This window comes from Peromyscus californicus, unplaced genomic scaffold (genome assembly GCF_007827085.1).
Source record: "Peromyscus californicus insignis strain IS unplaced genomic scaffold, ASM782708v3 Scaffold_8__1_contigs__length_139910024, whole genome shotgun sequence".
NCBI classification, from domain to species: Eukaryota; Metazoa; Chordata; class Mammalia; order Rodentia; family Cricetidae; genus Peromyscus; species Peromyscus californicus.
The window spans coordinates 26,762,127-26,781,424 of NW_026294606.1; the positions used below are offsets into that span (position 1 = coordinate 26,762,127).

A 19,298-nucleotide genomic window follows, 5' to 3' on the forward strand; every position below is an offset into this window, starting at 1 on the left:
ACCTGTCTGGAAATGGGACTCTAGCTTTTAGACCTTTTAGGTTCAAGTCAACTGAATGTGGATACCCAGCCCACCTCCTCACGCTATTCTAGTTAAAAAGATGAAAGAACTATCAGAATTAGGTGAACCGACCTCTCACCATGTTCGTTATTAAGAAATTGCTGCTAAGTTTTTGCATATGCTTTAAATGCTCCTTAACACGTTCATCAGAAGGGGAACTACTTTACCTCAAATAACTAGTAAGAGTGAGGTGAGGTTTTATAACTTCACATCTCACCAATGATGACCTTCAGCAGCTGCTGAGTGTGGAGCAGAGCCTCAGCTGACAGACACTAACCCTGATTCCCTTCGGCACATGTAATGCGAAGGGTTCCTTCTCATGCTTTTCTGCCGGCATACTTATAGATACTATGAGAGCTTTTGGAAGGGGTGGGGAGGGCACAGGGAAGGAAGAGAAATGTCCATTGCTCAGAATGTCCCACAGCACCATGCTGCTGGGCTCAAGCCTGTGACACTGTGTTGGTCTCTATGAACCAAAGATAATTCAAGGGCAATGACGAAGACAGAAGCTACACTGTGCCTTCCTTCCCTGGCAGGTGAAAAGACAAGGAGGGACACAGCAGGAGACCCATCTCCAGGGCCTCCTGTAGGCATCTCCACTGACCGTCTTCAAGAACTCGTTAACTTACTCTTCTCAGGGTAATTTACTACATTTTCCGTAGTATTTGTAGAATTTTAAATTAACATTTACTAGTGCTGGGCACTGCCCTAGACACTAAGGTCCTACAGCATCTATCTAGGCTCATTTTATCCTAACCACAGTAGAGAAAGTTGGTAAGAATGAGCAGTCACTTCGGGAGTAGAACACTTATTCTCAGCACATGTCTAGTTTGAAGCCAGCAGGCTTGTACTTAGCAGAAGGGCTTGTTGATCAGGTAAAAAGAGGTCTCACAAGATATATATACCTTAAATATGACATTTGTGATGTAATATGCAAATATAAATAAGTGATAATACCAAACAATGACCATCATTGCTTAGGGGTTCTGCACTTGTAAATTTATCTACTAAATTAAATCCCAAATTGATACTTGTAATGGTTTTGTGTTCATTCACAAATATGTACAAAGCAATGACAAATTTGAGTTGTCTAGTAAATATTCTCTGCTTAAACAGGAGGAAATCACATGTGGCCTTGATCACCCCTTAAACTATAGGTGGATGTTCTTTCTGATATTTCATACCATGTTTCTTGTGTTCGGATCTTTTTGTTGGTGATTTTGGTAAATAATGGTTTCTAGATGTGGTTCTGAAGTATTGTCTAGTGTCTTAAGCATAGGAAGCTGCGATGTGCCTTAAGGAGAGAACATGCATTAGGGATGCTCTATTCAGTCATGGGTTACAGTGGTATTGGTTGTTGAGTTCAATGTTAACCAGTCAATAATACATATTCAACACATAGGCTTTAAACAGAACACAAAGTTATGTGTTGATCTTAGCTGGATGAAATGGATCAGGAGTCAGCAAGGCTGCCACTGGAGACACTGGGAGGCGGCTGGACGCTAACAAAGGGAGGCCCTGGGTCTGCTCCGTCCAAACACTGTTGAAGCAAGACACAGACACAGGATCTCCGGCTTCCTGGATGAGGCGGTGAAGCTCATCAAGAAGATGGGCAACCACCTGACCAACCTCCGCAGGGTGGCTGGGCTGCAGCCAGCACAGACCGGTGTGCCCTCGCCATCTCTGGGCGAGTACCTCTTCGAGAGGCTCACTCTCAAGCATGACTAGGAGGCCTCACCTTCCAAAGGGCTCCCTCCTCTGCTCTGCACCAGCCAGCCTCAGGACCTTCACCCGAACCTCTAGGCAGCTTTGTTAACCCCTCTGGAGCCCCTCCCAAGTCTCAGGACCAAGTGAAAATAAAGCAATTTGAAATAGCAAAAAAAAAAGTCAGCAAGGAACCAGCTCCCCCCGGAGCAAAGCTTCAGTGCAGGCTCTCGCAATGGCCACACATGCTCCTCCTCAGCACACAGGTTTAATCTGGAGAGGGATTAATGTGGAAAAACAAGTGCTCTCTCTGGTCCACCCTCTGTTCTTAACCATCCATCGGCTTCCTTAGGCCCTGCCTGCCTGCCTTCCCTGGGGCCACAGCTGAGAAGAGAACACTCTCTCCAACCTGCACGCTTGGACCCTCCAAATCAAGTCTAAGATCTACTTTTCACACGTCCACCCTCACAGGAATTCAGCCTAAGCACCCGTATTTCACAGTTTGAAATTCTCCCTTATTTCTTAAGAGTCTCAAGTATGTAGTCCTGGGTGGCCTAGAATTCTCTATGTAGACCAGGCTGGTCTAAACTCACAGGAATCTGCCTCCTTTGTCTCCCAAGTACTGGATCCCCCCCCCCCCCCCCGCCCCCACATACACACACAAGGTTTTTCTGTGTAGATCAGGCTGGCCTGGAACTCACAGAGATCTGTCTGCCTCTGCCTCCCCAGTGCTGGGATTAAAGGCGTGGGCCACCACTGCCTGGCTGGATTTTGTCTGTTTTTAAAAGGATCCCCGTGACACCAAGTGGCTGAGACAACAGGCACCTTTGCTTCCCTTCTAAAAAGGTTTGAGAGCAGTGGTTCTCAACCTTTGGGTCTTAACCCCCCTTACAGTCACACATCAGATGTTTACATTATGATTCATAACAGTTGCAAAATTACAGTTATGAAGTGGCAGCAAAAATAATTTTTGTGGCTGGGGGTCACCACCACATGAGGAACTGCATTGAAGGGTCTCAGCCTTGGTAAGGTTGAGAACCACGGCTCTAGAGGCTCACAAGCAAGCTGCTTGAAATGGAAGATAAAAAACAGAAAAGCAAATAGCTATAACGCCCCAAACAAAACACATCCCCTTAAATAAACCAACCCAAACCAAAAACCCACACCTGCTTTGAAATCATAAATGCACTGTGAGGCTGGGACACTCTCAGAAAATCTTGTGCCTCTTTGCCTCACAGTCTGCACCTGCTGACGGACTTTAAATAAAGCCAGGGAGGAAAACCGGCACCTAGAAAAGTGGGGCCTTTATCAGAGACAAGGGTTTAACAGCCCTCCCCAGAGCGGGAAGCATGGCTTTGCAACCTTGTTTCGAAGGGCTTGAAGGACAAGGGAGGTCACTGTAAATCTGTGCAGCCCGTGGCAGCAGGCAGAGCCTGCAGCTGGCGTTCCTCTCAGGGTATCGGCAGACCTGGCTTGGGTTTATCACTCACTCTTCATTAAGGCTACAGCCATTGGCTGGGTGGTCCCCAGGACTCTGTTGTCCTGAACCTGGGTTTGTGGAATATCTCGGCCCTGCCAGGAAACCCATAAAGACAATGATTGCAAAATATTTAGAAGAGGCAGAAACATACTCAAGAGTCACAGTGAGGGGAGAGCTGTAGGAGAATTTCATTTTGCAACAGACCCTGACGATGTGCCAGAGAGAACTTTTATATACCAGACTGACTGTCTTTTGATTTTCTGGCAATGGAAAAGGCCCTATGTTGGAAACAGAGGGCAGCTTTCCCAAATGGAAGCCAACTTTTGCTGTCAGTAAAATCAATGTATGGGGGTGGGGGGAGTGTGTGGATTTTTTTCCCCCCTGGAAATCCAAAGAAACTATAAGAACTTACACTTCCTTCCATAAAACAAAACCGTCTTTTCAAAATCCTATTGAAATAGGTTACTCCCGGGACGGGGGAGGGGCGGGATTCAGTGGAAAAACTGCCATCGAACAGTTTAAGGAGAAATTACATATGGGACAGAGGGGTGATTAAAAAAAAAAAAGCAGATATTCGCCTGACTTTTCCACAAGCATGCTCACTATATTGACTCACAGCAACAGCTTTCTGCACCCCCAGGCAGAACAGAGATACTGACTCACTTAGAAAGAACCCAAATTAGCATCGCATTAGCCAGTACAGCTAAGAAGATGAGAATCTGAATTTGGCATGTTAGGGCAGAGTCCAAGATTCTTCCGCGTCACTGGATCTGGGGTCCTACCTCAATGTGGGAGGAGGGGTGGGAGGAGGAGAGAGCTGGGGCGCTGGAACAACGAGAAGAGAGCTTGCCTGCAGCTTATCTCTTCTCTCCCAGTCTCCCTTAGTACCACTTGTAATATCACTGAGGGCTTCTGGGTAGGTGTGAAGTCCAGATAGGAAGGTCTGTAGGTGGGGGTCCCAAGGCCCGGAAACTCCTCCCAGCAGCAGGGAAGGATAACTGAGCAAAGTTTTGATTGTGGGTGTTAGTATGTGAAGTTGTAGAGGTAGAATGGAGGTGCTGGGAAACTGCTCACAGAGAACCCACGGTATATGCTTAGACAAGTGTTTTTCAGTTGTCAAGGACGTGGGGAGGCACAGTCACAGAACTGTTCAGTAGGCCGGGAGTGTAGCTGAGTGCAGGACAGCTGCTTACCCAGTCATAGGGGAAAAAGAAGTTCCCCGTCTTTTCTCTATCAACTAGCAGAAGACCATCACATTCTAGCTGTGACTTTTGCCAGGTTGGAAAGATTTTATTGCTAATGTACTTGGCTCCACGGGGACTGATCTCTACTCTAACCTCAAGCCATCAAGCTACAGAAGACCTAATCCTGCCAGCCAGCACTCAACCTGCTCAAAGTCACCACAGCCAGGAGTAGGCCAGCCAGACCCACCAGGTCAAGGACACACCCATGAGCTGAGGTTTTTGCCCTTTCAGTTCTTAAAAGACACTAATGAAACGGGCAACGTTGTTCATACTCCAATCCACTCAGTCTCGAAGGAAAAGCTCAATTAAAGATTTAGAAAACATTGAAACTGAGTATGGGGGATGCACATTTGTAATCCCGAGCACTTACAAGGGAAGGAAGGAGGGTCAGGAGTTCAAGGCCAGCTTGGGCTACATATCAAGCTGGAAGCCAAGCCATCCCAAACAAAATTGCTAACTGCTGTAGGCCACATGCCTAATTAGGAAGGGAGCTGAGATATCTACTCCTTTGATGGCAAGCATCCCTGTAAAAAAGGGAAAGGCTGCAGTGAAGGAAGGTATCCTTCTGTCAGCTACTTTTTCTTTTTACAAGAAAACAGTGGGGCTAAGGTAGAAATGTAGTGGGATGTTATCCACTACAGGGACTCAATGATCCAGTCCAAAACAGTTCAAAAAAACAATGGAACCAGACATCCATTGTAGCTAAGCAATATTGGGATGTGTTTCCTCCAGTATCTGCTACAGTAATATCTGGTGACCTTAATGTTCTAGAGCAAGATGGAAATCCTGGAGTTAGCAGAAAAGCTTCAACAAGAGGTAAGCCACTCTTGGTCCCCATGCCCTCCCCACTCTTGCCCAGTCCCACCGAGCACAATTTTGGGCAGTGTGGTCTGTAAGCCACTCAGCTGGTCCCCTATGGCCTCTTCAGTCTTGCACAGTCCCAGCATGTATACCTCCCAGGTAGTAGGGCTCTAGGTGTTAGTCTGCCTGCCTGTAACAGTAGCACTCAGACTGGGCTATATAGCAAGATCTGGTCTCAAAATAAAACAGTAATACTCAAACAATAAAAAACAATGCCTCCCTCCAAATACAGGGAGGGATGCAGAAATGTCTCAGTGGTTAAGAGGTAGTACTGTTCTTAAGAGGAATCAAGTTCGGTTCCCAGCACTCATGCCAAGCAGCCCACAACCACCTGTAAGTCCAGCCCCAGGGGAGTCAACACCCTGACTTCTGTAGACACCCACACTCATGTGCACACACATAATTAAGAAGAAAATAAATCCTGGAAAAAAATTAAGTTGGGCATAGTAGCCCACACCTTTAATCCCAGCACTCCTGAGGCAGGGGCAGGAGGATCTCTGCAAGTTCAAGGCCAGTTTGATTTACATAGCTAGTTCCAGGACAGTTAGGGCTACACAAAGAGATCCTGTCTCAAAAAAATAAACAAAAGGAAATTGGGGTAGTAGCAGAGGGATAGACAGACACCCTCCCCCCTCTTAAGCATAAAGAAAGGGCTAACTTTAAAAAATTAACTACCCAAAAGGTATTTTCAAAAGACTACAGTGGTAAATTTCAACTTAAGGAACTTTTTTTTTTTTTTAAACAATTGTTGGTTTCTCCAACATGCTACAAAAAATGATGTGTGGCTCTCTTATTTGTATCAAGGTTCAAGGCATCAAGGTTCTTCAAGCTTCTAAATCTGCCTATTTGACAGTCTATAAGGGTTACAATACTCCCAGGAGGCAGAACTCAAACCCCATTTAAACAGCTGCTCAGCATTTACAAAAGCAAAGGTAGATAGAAATGGCACTTTATGACAATAAAGAGCAAAGGACAAATGCTTTTATGCTCTGTCAAGTCCATGGTACTTGGGAGAAGAAGTCCTGGAATTTGACTCCTCTGTGTCACTGGGATGGGAGTCAGGAAAGACCACACCAAATTGTTGACTGTTATGCTAGAGGGCTTAAAATACTAAAAAGGATACATGTAGGCTGGGGAGACAGCTCAGTAAAGTGCTGGCTGATCAAACATGAGGACAGCAACCAACCAGGGATCCACATAAAAGTTGGGCGTGATTTCGATTTTCACACATATGAAAGCACATTGCCACACAAACACGTACACACACAAAATAAATAAAAACCCTTTAAGAAACAACGTTCTAAAACAACAAAAAACTCACTTAGTATTTGTTACAGCTCCAGGCCTAGGTCATTCTCCTTCACCCTCACAAATCAAATTTATTTTCCAGATGGGGAAACTGAGTCTCTACTTGCCTGAGGTCACAGAGGTGCCAGGCAGCAGGCTGGGACCACACTGGCTGTCTGCAACCCTGTTTGCTCAGAGGACAGTCATTTGCAGATGTCCCAGCTCCTCCTTGACTCATGTCATCCTCAATCTGGGCACCTTTCCTGACTCTGGTGACTCCCCACTCCCTGCAGTGAGCAGAACCTATGAAATACCTGAAACGGCCAATTCCTTGCTCATTACAGAGTTTTGATGGAGACTGGCATTCCTTTTAAAAAGAGATTTCATGCTTCATTTTTCCTGCTCTGTCTCCAGAGGCCAAAAGGAATAAGTGCAAACAATCCCTCAGCTAGAGCCCCACCCCACCCAGACATTCCTCTTCCCTCAGCCCACCCTTCCTGGCCCATCCTGGGGCAGAAAACTGACATCCACAGCTGCAGTAAGTAATCTCTCCCAGTTGTTGTGAGCAGCAATGATGGCCTGTGACAGAGCCCTGGCTGGGTTGCCTTCCCTTGCCACATCCTAGGAATATGCTCAGGCTCCCTACCACTGACCAGCATCCAGCTAGGCCTATTCAATGAAGCCAGCAAAACATGAAGCAGGGAGTGGTCTAAGGGGTCAGGGAAGACAGGAGACGGCCCCGAAGCCAGTGGAACCTGGCCTTTGCTCCACTCTTGGATGGTGAGGAGGCTTTGAAAGGTATGACTAAGGCGCCTCTAACTGCCAGGCCAGGGGCCTCTGTCCTCCTCTGGCTGATCCTTGGACCCCTGGAGTCTTAATAAAAGTAATACTCTATTCACCTTTGCCTTGTGTTTAGCATGTTGCGAATGAGGCCAATGACACACCGAGAGTCTCAGGATCTCTCTGCAGGTGGTGGGTATACAGTGAAGGGAGCTGAATATTCCTCAGAACAATCAAGAAACAGAGACAGGAACGTCCTGGTATATCTCACCAAGTGGCCTCACAGCCAGGTTGCACAGCGAGGGGATGGCTGGCCTACAGCTTGTTCTGGCGACGGTATTGCTCAGCCTCCCCTCAGAGCCCCGGGTGCCTGCCAAAGACCCCTCGAGCTTCCCATATCCTGTTTCCTGACTGATATGAGGACACTGCCTTAAACTTAAAAATATCCCAAGATCAATAATGTGACCATAATGATGGCAATAACCCTGGAGGAATGAAAGGAGTGCCACAACATCTAATGTCAGATCCAAAGCTCTTAGCCACTGTGTCTTTTTTGGCTCTGAACTTGCATACTCCCCAAACCCCTGACCCCCATTTTTTCCTGATCAGCCTCCAGGTCCCACCTCAAACATCCCTGTTTTTCTCAAGACTGGTCAAATGCCTTGTACTGTCACAATGAGGAATCAGTCATTTGTTGGATATATTTTAACTGAAATAATGTTAAAATTACTTATTACCCAATCCCCTTTAATCAAGAAGCCACCTAAGATTATACAATAACTTGGGCCAAGTTTGCTTTTGGCAGCTCCTTCATCAACATGGTGATTATCCACTCCACAGCCCACTCTTGGGGAAAGCCTCGCTGACTCCTGGCTTGTCTTTAACCTGGTCTTGTGGGCTGATCAGCACCTGGCATGGGACTGCTGCTTTCCAGTAAGAGGGGCTATGACTGCACATAAGCACAGACAGGTTTCCATTACTAAATAGAAGATAGCAAGAGAGTAAAAATGTACCACGAACACCACTTTCCACTTTCAAATGTGGCAGGTAGGAGATTTCAAACGACAGTGGGGTCAGCTGTTCTGCTAAGCAGCGCTAGTCTGCACGTTGCTCCAGCTCACTACATCCCCAGCGGTGCAGCCTGCTGCTGTTGCTCTGTTCGGCTCTAACAACAAAGCGAGACATTGGGCCCCAGGCACACCCTCCCTCTGCACCACTGCTCTGGGCACTGTCCCCACTGTCAGTTCCAAATCGCCCAGCATGCTCTACTCAGCTTTCTTCTCTGCCCTATTACCCCTTGCCCAGGAGCAAGATAGAAGGCGTCACAATCAATATCCGAACTTAAGAACGAGAATCTTTACCAGTGACTTTGCATCTTCCTTTTGTTCCATGCCAGAACTGCATCGTTTTGAAACACAGCTGAGTGGAGGAGAAAAGACTCAGCGTATATACAAGTTTGGACTGCCAGCACTTTATTAAGGAACGTGGGCACCTCGCCAACTTTGGTAGCAGGGGAGGGAGTGGGGCAAGGGCAGGAGAAAGAAACCAACAGCTGTTTTAAGTTACAGACTCCGGTTCTAAACTGGTAGCGCTGTGACTCTACCACCTTTGGGATTTGAAAGTGGAGTTGTTGCCTATTTTAGTTCTGGGTTAACAAGCAGTCTCTCCCATCAGCTACTGTCATAATGCACCACCCCAGTTAGCCCGCTACTGGCCCATGCCTGGCCCCAAGGCTTCCTCTGATAGCAGGCTATTATGTGGAAGCTGAGCAGACAGGAGAAAAGATGAATTAACTACGTTCTATAATCGACTCTTTTCGGTTTTCAAAAGCCAGCCCCACCCGGCCTCACAAGAGTTACTAGATAGAGTTATGAAGCTGGGGCTGGTCTGCTCACCGGGCACACAAGCCACCCCTTCTTAGGAGCCATCCATGGCTAGCTGCTGTGGGGTTAGTGGAATGAAAGGCTGCCTGAAGGGGCTAAGTCCACCCAACGCGCTAAGAAACTTCTGTCAACCCCTCACCAGACAGTGTCACCATTAAGCAGGGGAGGAAACTGCTTTGGTAACAGTACAGGACTATGGAGTTTCAACCTCAAAGCCTATGCACCATGGCCCAGACGGTTCTGCCCAAAGACTGATTCATGTCTAATGTGATTCCCACCTCCACTTGCTCGGGGGAAGAAGTCTTTCCAGATCAGCATTTCAGAAAGGGACGACACTTGGTCTTGCCTCATCATGGCTACACCATGTTGTGCAGACTCATACTGCCTAGAAGTCACTCAGAAGAGCCAGGTTACTTCCCTGTATGATGGAATTTCCAAGAAAGGTAAAAGCAGGTTGGTCCTAAAATAGTATCTGATCACAAAATAAAATATACACAAGACATGAAATTCATGGCAGCCTGCCAGGAATCCCTACCTGGAGGAACTAGGGTCCCACGTGCCAGTCAGTCTCCTGTCTCTGCACCACTTTCATTGTGAGGCTGGTGCCATTTCAATGCTCACTCTTTACCCATACTAGCCCTACTTCAATGTGAATGAGGAAACAGAGGTACAGGTGTAGCTGATGGGAACCACATAGGGGCAGAGACAGGCTTGGATGTAGGACAGGCAGTGCACTTTTGGGATCTTTCTCCTCACTGAGGATGGAGAGAGAATCCCACTGGACACTGGGCAGCCCATTAGCCACTGTCTTGAGATTGGGAAGTTCCATCCAGGTACTTGATAGCATTTCACTGCCTCACACTTTGACCTCCCCGAAAGTTCTTTCTCTCACTCCAGTGAAAAACCGCCATAAAACTGATATAAGAGAATTTAGGTAAACAGATACCCAAAACCTATATTCCCAAGATATCTCCTAAAACTGTGACAACCTGGGAGCCTGGCCTCTGCCCTCGGATGAACCTTCAGCTATATGCTTGAGCAGAGGCTCCCATGTAGCTCTTCGTCCTTCCTAATGTTTAAAATAGATGGAACGCATAAACAGCAGCAATTCTGTAGGGAGAATTTCTAAACCTATTTGTTCATCTAGAACACAAGATTTTTTTTTTTTTTTGCTGATAGAAGTTACCAGAGAAGTCAGACAAAGACTGGAGTGTTCCCCTCTCCAACACTGCTGGAAATTATACCACCATCCACACTTTTAGCCCCCAGGAGCCGAGGATCAGCTCTGCTTGCTCAGCCTTAACAGAAGTTAGGGGAGAACAAGCACCGGACGGACACCTGCACTACATAACGGCTTTCCTGCTTGTATGCCCGAGAACTCTTTCCTACCTACAATGCTTCAGGTTTCTGCACTGAGTCCAGCTCAGCTGAAGCACTTCTGAGCACCTGGTACATGTTAATGCTGTGCTGAGAACATGAAACACATGGGCTGTCCCTGTCTAGACCATTTATTCATGTACAGCAATCAATCATTTGGGTTGCAACACCTTTTGCAAAGGAATTATGTCTGTGACAGGAGATTCTCCAATGCCTGGAGACCCAGTGACTACTCAAGGGACCTCAGGAAGAACAAAGGAGCAAAGGGAACGCATGGCTACAGCCACACTTGGTCACAGTCTTCAACCCAACCTTTCCTCCATACCATGTGTTTCCTAAGTGCCTTCTCAAGGTCCTGTAAATAAGCTCAGTTGCTGGGGCCCAGTTTGGAGTGACAAGAAATAAAAATGTTATATGCCAGAAGAAACAGTACCGAGTAATTTTCCAGACCACCGATCTAATTCACATTCCCTACCTTAATGGGTTATCTGAGTGAGTCTCCATGTGGGTCTCCAGTCCATATTTGCAAACAAACTCCTTGAAGCACACTGGGCAGTGAAAGACTTCTTCAGCCATCTTCTCCAAATCGCCCGACTGTCCATCTTCCACCATCTTAGGAAAAAGGACAGAGGGCATCACCAAGGTGGTCTCCCACACAAGTTTGCTTTCGAAGAGAGTCTAACATTAGTCTAGAAAGTTCTAAAAGTATGCTCTTCACTAAGTACCAAGGTCTGAGGACAAAACAGTCCCTGATGCTGACGAAGCTTCCACTTCAGCTACACAGACAATGTAAAAAGCATGGAAACAACTTTGGAAATTCTTCATTTCCTCCATATACTACTTGGGACTTCTAAAGAGGAAGCACATATAGGAGCCTTTTCCAGATACTTTATGAAAACAGTGTGGAAAACACATGTGAAAAAGTCCAGAATTAATTAAAACCAAAAAAGAAGAGAGACAGCTAGGTGGGGGCAGCACATGTCTTTAATCCCAGCACTTGGGAGGCAGAGGCAGGCAGATCTCTGAGTTCAAGGCCAGCCTGGCTGGTCTACAGAGCAAGTTCCAAGATAGCTAAGGCTACACAGAGAAACTGTCTCGAAAAACAAAAACAAACAAACAAAAAACCCAAGTTTAGAATTGATGTCTTCCAAGTTTTTACACTGTGATAATAAAGATTAGATATTTCTGCCAAAAGTCACATGGTGGGGCACATCCATATGATAAACTCAGAGGACCTTTTTAGCTGGTGCTGGGTCTTCTCTCTCGGACTCGGCATCGTGACTCAGTTTCCTTTTGGAGGACAACCGCCTACGCTTCAGAGGGGACGGAGGGGCTGCAGCTGGAGTACTGCTGGTGTCCTTCTCATGAATCTTCATATGTCTAGAAAGAACGCACACAGAAATGTGATCTGACCACCACCACCACCACCACCACCACCACCACCACCACCACCACCACAAGACCCACATTCTTTTCTTTTTTCTTTTTGGTTTTTCTAGAGTGTATAACAGTCCTAGCTGTCCTGGAACTTGCTTTGTAGACCAGGGTAGCCTCAAACTCACAGACATCCGCCTGCCTCGGCCGCCCACGTGCTGGGATTAAAGGTGTGCACCACCACGGTCTGGCTTCTTTTCTTTTTTAATATTATATATAAGCAGGGTACTTGGGGCTGGAGAGATGGCTCAGAGGTTAAGAGCACTAGCTGCTCTTCCAAAGGTCCTGAGTTCAATTTCCAGCAACCACATGGTGGCTCACAACCATCTGCAATGAGAGCTGGTGCCCTCTTCTGGCCTGCAGGCATACATGCAGACAGAACACTGTATACTAAATAAATAAATCTTAAAAAAAAACAAACAAAAAACTAGTATTAATACTGGGCCGGGCGGTGGTGGCGCATGCCTTTAAGCCCAGCACTTGGGAGGCAGAGGCAGGCAGATCTCTGTGAGTTCGAGGCCAGCCCGGTCTACAAAGTGAGTTCCAGGAAAGGCGCAAAACTACACAGAGAAACCCTGTCTTGAAAAACAAAAAAACAAAAAAACAAAAAAACAAAACAAAACAAAAAAAACAACAACAACAACAAAAAGCAGGGTACTCATCAGTCATCACCATTGTTTTCAAGTGTTGGGGGCTGAACCCACTGTGTCATACACACTAGGCAAGTGCTCTCTCACTGAACAATATCACACCCCTAAACTTTATTAGTTAAGGGCATCATTTCTATAGTGCCTTCAGTCTTTGTAACACTTCATCATCTCCTTGAATCTTTCATGATCTTGCAAGCACAGTGCAGAAGTGCTGCTCAGTGTCTTGTTGGAAGACAGTCACAAACTTGACTGGAATTAATAAGATGAGAACAAACTATCAGTTGGTCTACCGTACTTGGACAAAAAGCATATTTTAGGACACATGATTCTACAGTATAAAGAACTCCCTGGTTCTTAAATCTTTCCACTAGATCATACACCAAGTCCCAATTCTGTACTAGCCCCTGGAAACCACTTTCCACCTATTAGGTGTATTTGTCATGCTCTACCCGTGGAAGCATCTGGGGTTATCAAATTGGAAGTGTACCGACGGAGCAGAAGTCTGGGGTGCTTAAGATCTATGTGGACTAACAGACCATGAAACCATCTGGACAGTACAATGAGTGCATTATATGATGCAACTCTGACATCTACAGAACTAGGGTACACACACAAGAAAGCATTATAAATACTACGTATGTGCCAGTTCCAAAAGGGGAGTCTTATGACTAATTATGTATGTGGCCTTATTTTATCAAGTTTTAAAGCAAAATTCTAAGGAAAGGTCCCAAGAAATACAGACAGGAATGGCATTAGATTTCAAAAAGAAAAAAAAGAAAAAACAAACTCCTTATTTTACAACATAAAACTGTTTCAATTTGCTAATGACCACCACCATTGTTATCAGGATCAAGGTCAAACTGTGTGGGATGTAGGAATATAGGAGTAGGTTCTTACAAATAATTCTTTTAAATGACAGTTTTACTTGAGATGCCCTAATCCTTCCTCATCCGCGCTGCCAAGGGGACTTTGAGGGTACCAGGCAAGAACTATCTACCACTGAGCTCTACCCAGATGACAAGCATTTGTTTTCGTAGTTCATTTTCACAGTTCTGGGGTTGAAGCTAGGGCCTCATGCACGCTAGGCAAGTGTTATACAGTGGAACTTTATCCACATCTGTTTTAATTTTTTTCTTTTTGAGTCAGGGACTCACTGTCTCTGGCTGGTCCTTCACTCTGTATCCACAAGTCCTTGATTTTGTGATCCTTCTGCTTCAGTCTCCACAGTAGATGGGATTATATGCCAGCATCATTAGGACTAGTTCCGAGAAGTTCTTAAGAGTGGGAAAAGAGCACATTTCTCATGTGCTGTCCCCTCACTCTGAAAAGCAGCTTAGCTCATGTTCCTCAGATGCCTTCTTGAAAGGAGACAGGCTGAGTATGAAAAGGCTAGGCAGTTTGTGAATCAGTGGCAGGCCACATGTGGAGGCTGATCAAGCCAAGGATTTGAGGTGGTTGGGATGCTGTTTCTTACATTCAGTCCCTGTCCTACAGCATCGGGAGGCCTCTTCCCTACACAGGTGTGGCTGAGTGATGCTCAGAGTGCCACAGGCTCATTCCTTCTGCCTCCTAGTTGTACTCTAGAATTAGAAACTCCTGTCTAGACTACAGCCATAAACCATCAGCCAAGCCGGACCTGCTGAAAAGGTAGCCTGGCTTCCAAAGGAAGAGATAGAGAATATAGGCTTTGGGGAAAGAGGGCTCAACCAAACCTCTGTTCTTTTGTGGAAATGGATGTGGTGGAGCAGAAAGACCTAAAGTATCCAGTGGGAGAAAATAGGCAAGAATCACAGATAATCAGGATATGGCCACAGAATCCCTTGCTTAGACTCTGAGGGAAGGATACTTTATTATTCAGTTCTTGGCTACCTTAAGCCATAAGAAAGTTAATAGACACAAATAGCTCTGCTCTAAGTACCAAAGTGATTGTGAGTCAAGGAGACCATCTCTTTTTTTTGTTTGTTGTTTTGAGACAGGGTCCGACTATGCAGCTATGGCTGGCCTGGACTTTAGATGCACACTATGCTGGGTTTTTGCACCATTATGGCTGTCTAAACCATCTCTTTTAATATCAACATTTATAGGTGAAAAAAGGCAAGCTGGTCAGTTTCTTTTTGACATTTGTTGCATGATTCACCACAAATGTTAAGTTTTGAAAAAAAAAATCTAAGATTTGAAAAGAACTCAACTGTAAGGGTTATCAATTAGTATCAATCTGGTCTTTTGATGAATTTTAATTAAACTAGCTAAATGAACATTCCTTCCTATAAGATGGTAAAAACACTAGGAATTAGAGAATGATAGCTGTAAACACTGGCCCATTTCAGGCTGCATATTCTCAATCATGGTACAAACACATGTGGATATATAAGGCAATGCTGTATTATTTCACCCTGGGGATTTATGAGAGAAACTGTTTTCACAGCAGACAGGAAGGAGGGTCTGGAACCAGCATTTAGTGAGGGCTCCGTGAGAACATTATTTAGATGACTGTCCTTTCCACAGCGAAAGCAGTTCAGATGCAGGGAGGCCACAGTCTTCCAGCCAGAATGAGCAACAGTATAACTAACCTGACGTCATGCTCTACCTATTAAGCAAGACAGCCTCCAAAGGCCACTTCAGGCATCACTTCTGTTCTGGATCAGCGGCTGGAAACTCAGGACCATAACCTGGACCTGGGCCCTTTTACTGGTTTCTTATGGATCAAGGAAGAATAGCAGATATCAAACTCTTGGCAAAATGCAACAGGAGATAAAGGAGGGTGAAGGGCCAAGAGGTCGGGCACGGACGATGCCCTGACTCCAGTCTCGATCAAGGACTGCAGAACCTTCACCTCAGCCTTACACCTCTACCTGCAGGGGTGCTTTGGACACAGAGCAGAGGTGGCAGGTCAGAGAAGTTCTGTGGCACATAAATGCTGGACGAACAGAGCAATCCATTCTACTTCTCCCACATTCCTGCTGGGACACCAGATTCAAAACCCAAGTACAACTTCCATCTACAGTGAAACCTCTGGTCGCTGGCCACTGTATGGGGAGTGCCCAGTATTTTCTTCTAGTCCCATGATGACAATAGTGGCAGGGTGACTCAGTCAACAGCCAGAGTTCTCAACCTGGCTCTGTATCCCTAGCCTCCAGCTGTACACTTCCTTCCAAAGGCTCACAGGACATGGGTGAGCCATCACAATGAGCCAATAATCGCCTCTTCCTGTCAGGGGACATTCATTGCGTGCTTTCAGCCACAGGGATTTCTCTACCTTCACCAGCTGTTCTCACTGTAAAACTCCATCTTTGGCACACCAGTTGGAAATGCCTCTCTTGCTTTAAGTGTCTGTCTGTCCTCAGAGGTGACAAAGTTGACCATTTATACTACCTTCCACAGGGCAGCTCTTCGAACAGCACAAGGGGATTATAGTGTTTCATTTTGCCAAGTTCTCTCTTCCTAATTAAAACACCGTAGGCCCCCCAACACTGCCTACAAGTCTGAGGACTCATATAGGTCACTAACTGAACTCAGAGTATGTGCTAATCAACATCTGGACCGCACTGAATCCAGGAAATACAAATCTGAATGAACATGTTCTTAGAGTCCAGAGCACACAACTGTGCCACACTGATCACGGAAGACGGCAGAAAAAGAGCCTGATTCGGTTCTGCTGAACAAGTGAGTTTACCTGACCCATTTCTAATTCTCACTAAGTTTGCTGTGAACTATGATGCCTAAGATTCCTTCAACCGAGCTCACAATCCAGCCTTCCCCGTTCTTACCTTGAACAATTCAATTGAGGATATCTTTTCACTTTCCAGATTGACCAAGATGACTTATGATAGAGTATTAGTAGATGTGAAAACTGATAATCATCTTTTTGAAAAGTAGCCGAGTACCATAAACCAGAATTTTAAATAAGGATATAATCCATTACCCTAACCACATTTACAGTTCTTGTATGTAGTTGCACATGTGTGTGTATGTGCATGTGCTGTGCAGGTGCAACAGCATACATGTTGATGTCAGAACATAACCTTGAGTATTGGTTCTCACCTTCCCCCCTTATTCACGACAAGGTCTCTCTTGTTCACTGCTATGTCTGCCAGGCTAGCAGCTGGCCTGCAAGCTTCTAGAGGTTCTTCCGTCTCAACCTATCTTCTGGTGGTGGCATGCTGGGAAGACGGATGTCTGAAAACTCAATAATGTGGCCACCAACTTTAACAACCTGAGTTTGATCCTGGGAACTCAAGTGGTGGATGGAAAGAACCCTTTCTCAAAAGCTGTCCTTTAACCTCCACATCTAAGATCATACACACACACACACACAGAGCACGTCGGGATGGGGAATACACTATGCCTGGATAAGCTGTCTTACAATAACTGAGATGGTTGCATCATAGACTATACAGTCTTAGTACTACTGTGTGCTAGCCACACACTGCCTTTCTACCTGCTCTTCCTGCTTTTCATCCTCTACACAGCATCAAGGCAATTTCTTTTTGTTTTGTTTTGTTTTGTTTTTCGAGACAGGGTTTCTCTGTGTAGCTTTGCGCCTGTCCTGGAACTCACTTGGTAGCCCAGGCTGGCCTCGAACTCACAGAGATCCGCCTGGCTCTGCCTCCCGAGTGCTGGGATTAAAGGCGTGCACCACCACCGCCCGGCAGTGTTGTCGATTTTAATGGCAACCATGCCAAAAATGAATGCTGAAGATATAGTTAATTTCCCCTGTTATTAGAACTAATTAACTAGCTCAAAATAGTGCCTCTACTCAAGAGAGGTTAACGTATAGCCAAAGTATACTTCTGCTATTGCATAAAATTCTAAAATTTTCCTTTGGACATGTGATATATTAAGAGTAGTAATCTGTCACACTGTGGTCTAAACTGTCAGTTTGGTTAACATTTCCAGAATCAGAAATGTTCTCCACCAAAACTTAGTGAAGTTCTTTGGCCCTCCGCACTGTCTACAGGTTTGATTAACTGTCTTGGATATCAAAAGTTCTTGAATATGGCATCATCTCTCACACTCATTTGTCATTTCCAATATCTGCATGGCTTTTACAGTGATGAACAAAGACAATGCAGGCATTTCAGAAACTGAGAGTAAGTCTAGATGAGTATCTAAAAGTCTATTTTAGACATCTATCTATTGTGTGTGGATCTGTGTGTATGTGTGTGGGCACGTGTGTGGCACTGGTGTAGAGGTCAGAGGACAACTTTCAAGAGTCAGCTCTCTCTACCATGTGGGTCCTGGCATGGAACTCAGGTCACCAGATATGTTGACAAGAACCTTTATCCTCTGAACCATGTCATGGACCCTAGCTGAATTTTTTTTTTAAAACAACTACTTTGAATTTGAGGGTGATCGCTAATTTTTCAACTTAAAACTTCCTCCTTTATTGGAGGTTGGAGAAATGGCTCAATGATTAAAAGCACTTTTTGCTCTTGTAGGACCCAGGTTTGATTCCCAACACCCATATGGCTACCCATAACCACCAGTGATTTCAGTTCCAGTGGACCTGGGGACCTCTTCTGGCTTCCAAGGGTACATATATGGTACACATAACAAAAATGTAGGTAGAACACTAACGCACAAAAAAAATAAAAAAAACACTTCCTTCTATAAATGTAATTGTTCTGTTTTCTAAAATTTGGGGTTCATTTTATTGACTGATTGATTACAATGCAGGAAAATAAAACCCAGAGTATGTTAGGCAAGTAATCTGTCAATGAGCTAAACCTTTTGGTCATGAGAAGACTGTAGCTAGAGTTTTTCTGGTCCTGCCAGTCCCGCAGTCCTGCAGCTGCTCAGGCCCAACCAAGTAAAAACACAGAGACTGTGTTATAAACTTTATAGCCATGGCAGGCTTCTTGCTAACTGTTCTTATATCTTAAATCAACCCATTTCTATTAATCTATAAGTTGCCACGTGGCTCGTGGCTTACCGGTATCTTAACATCTTCTCTTGGCGGGGGCGGCGGGGTCTCTCTGCCTCAGCCTTCCACTTCCCAGAATTCTCTTCTCTGCTTGTCCCACCTATACTTCCTGCCTGGCTACTGGCCAATTGGAATTTTATTTATACAGAGAGATATCCACAGCAGAAGACCCATTTAGTAAGGTGAACTATCCATAAGAATACTAACAGTATCGCTGTTAAACTGTACTTTTTATAGTTTGTACAAGAACTGATTTAAGTAACTTGAGGAAGATGGATCACACGGCTCAGTCCCTAAAATGTACCCCTCACTAGCTCTTGACATCTCTTCTACTTTCAAATACAGGAACTTTCTGCTGATATTTCAGCAGATGAAGTAATCGGTAAATATCAGATTTGGGCATGGGGTCAACTGTTCTCTCGGTCTGAGGAGGAAGTAGGAGTTTAGAAGGTAGGCTGCAGTGGCCTTGAAGTTGTGATGCAATCTGGGTATTCAACACTGATTTCTAACACCTGGACCTCAGATCAGGCTCACCTGGAAGCTTCTTAGAGCCACAAAGCCTTGCCCTGGACTCCAGGCTGGAGGCTGCGGTGGGGCCCACGCACCTGGCTTTTC

General features: G+C 45.4%; 1 protein-coding gene across 6 annotated transcripts in view; it reads right to left on the bottom strand.

Annotated features, from left to right (window-relative positions):
- Rreb1 (ras responsive element binding protein 1) overlaps positions 1 to 19,298 on the bottom strand; it is a 187,308-nt gene that overhangs the window by 23,340 nt on the left and 144,670 nt on the right. For all 6 annotated transcript variants that reach the window (XM_052728322.1, XM_052728323.1, XM_052728324.1 and 3 more), the window contains 2 exons: positions 11,912 to 12,056; positions 11,152 to 11,288 (listed from right to left, as the gene is read on the bottom strand). In XM_052728322.1, coding sequence (XP_052584282.1) covers positions 11,152 to 11,288; positions 11,912 to 12,056 — 282 coding nt within the window. The remainder of the gene's footprint in view (positions 1 to 11,151; positions 11,289 to 11,911; positions 12,057 to 19,298) is intronic.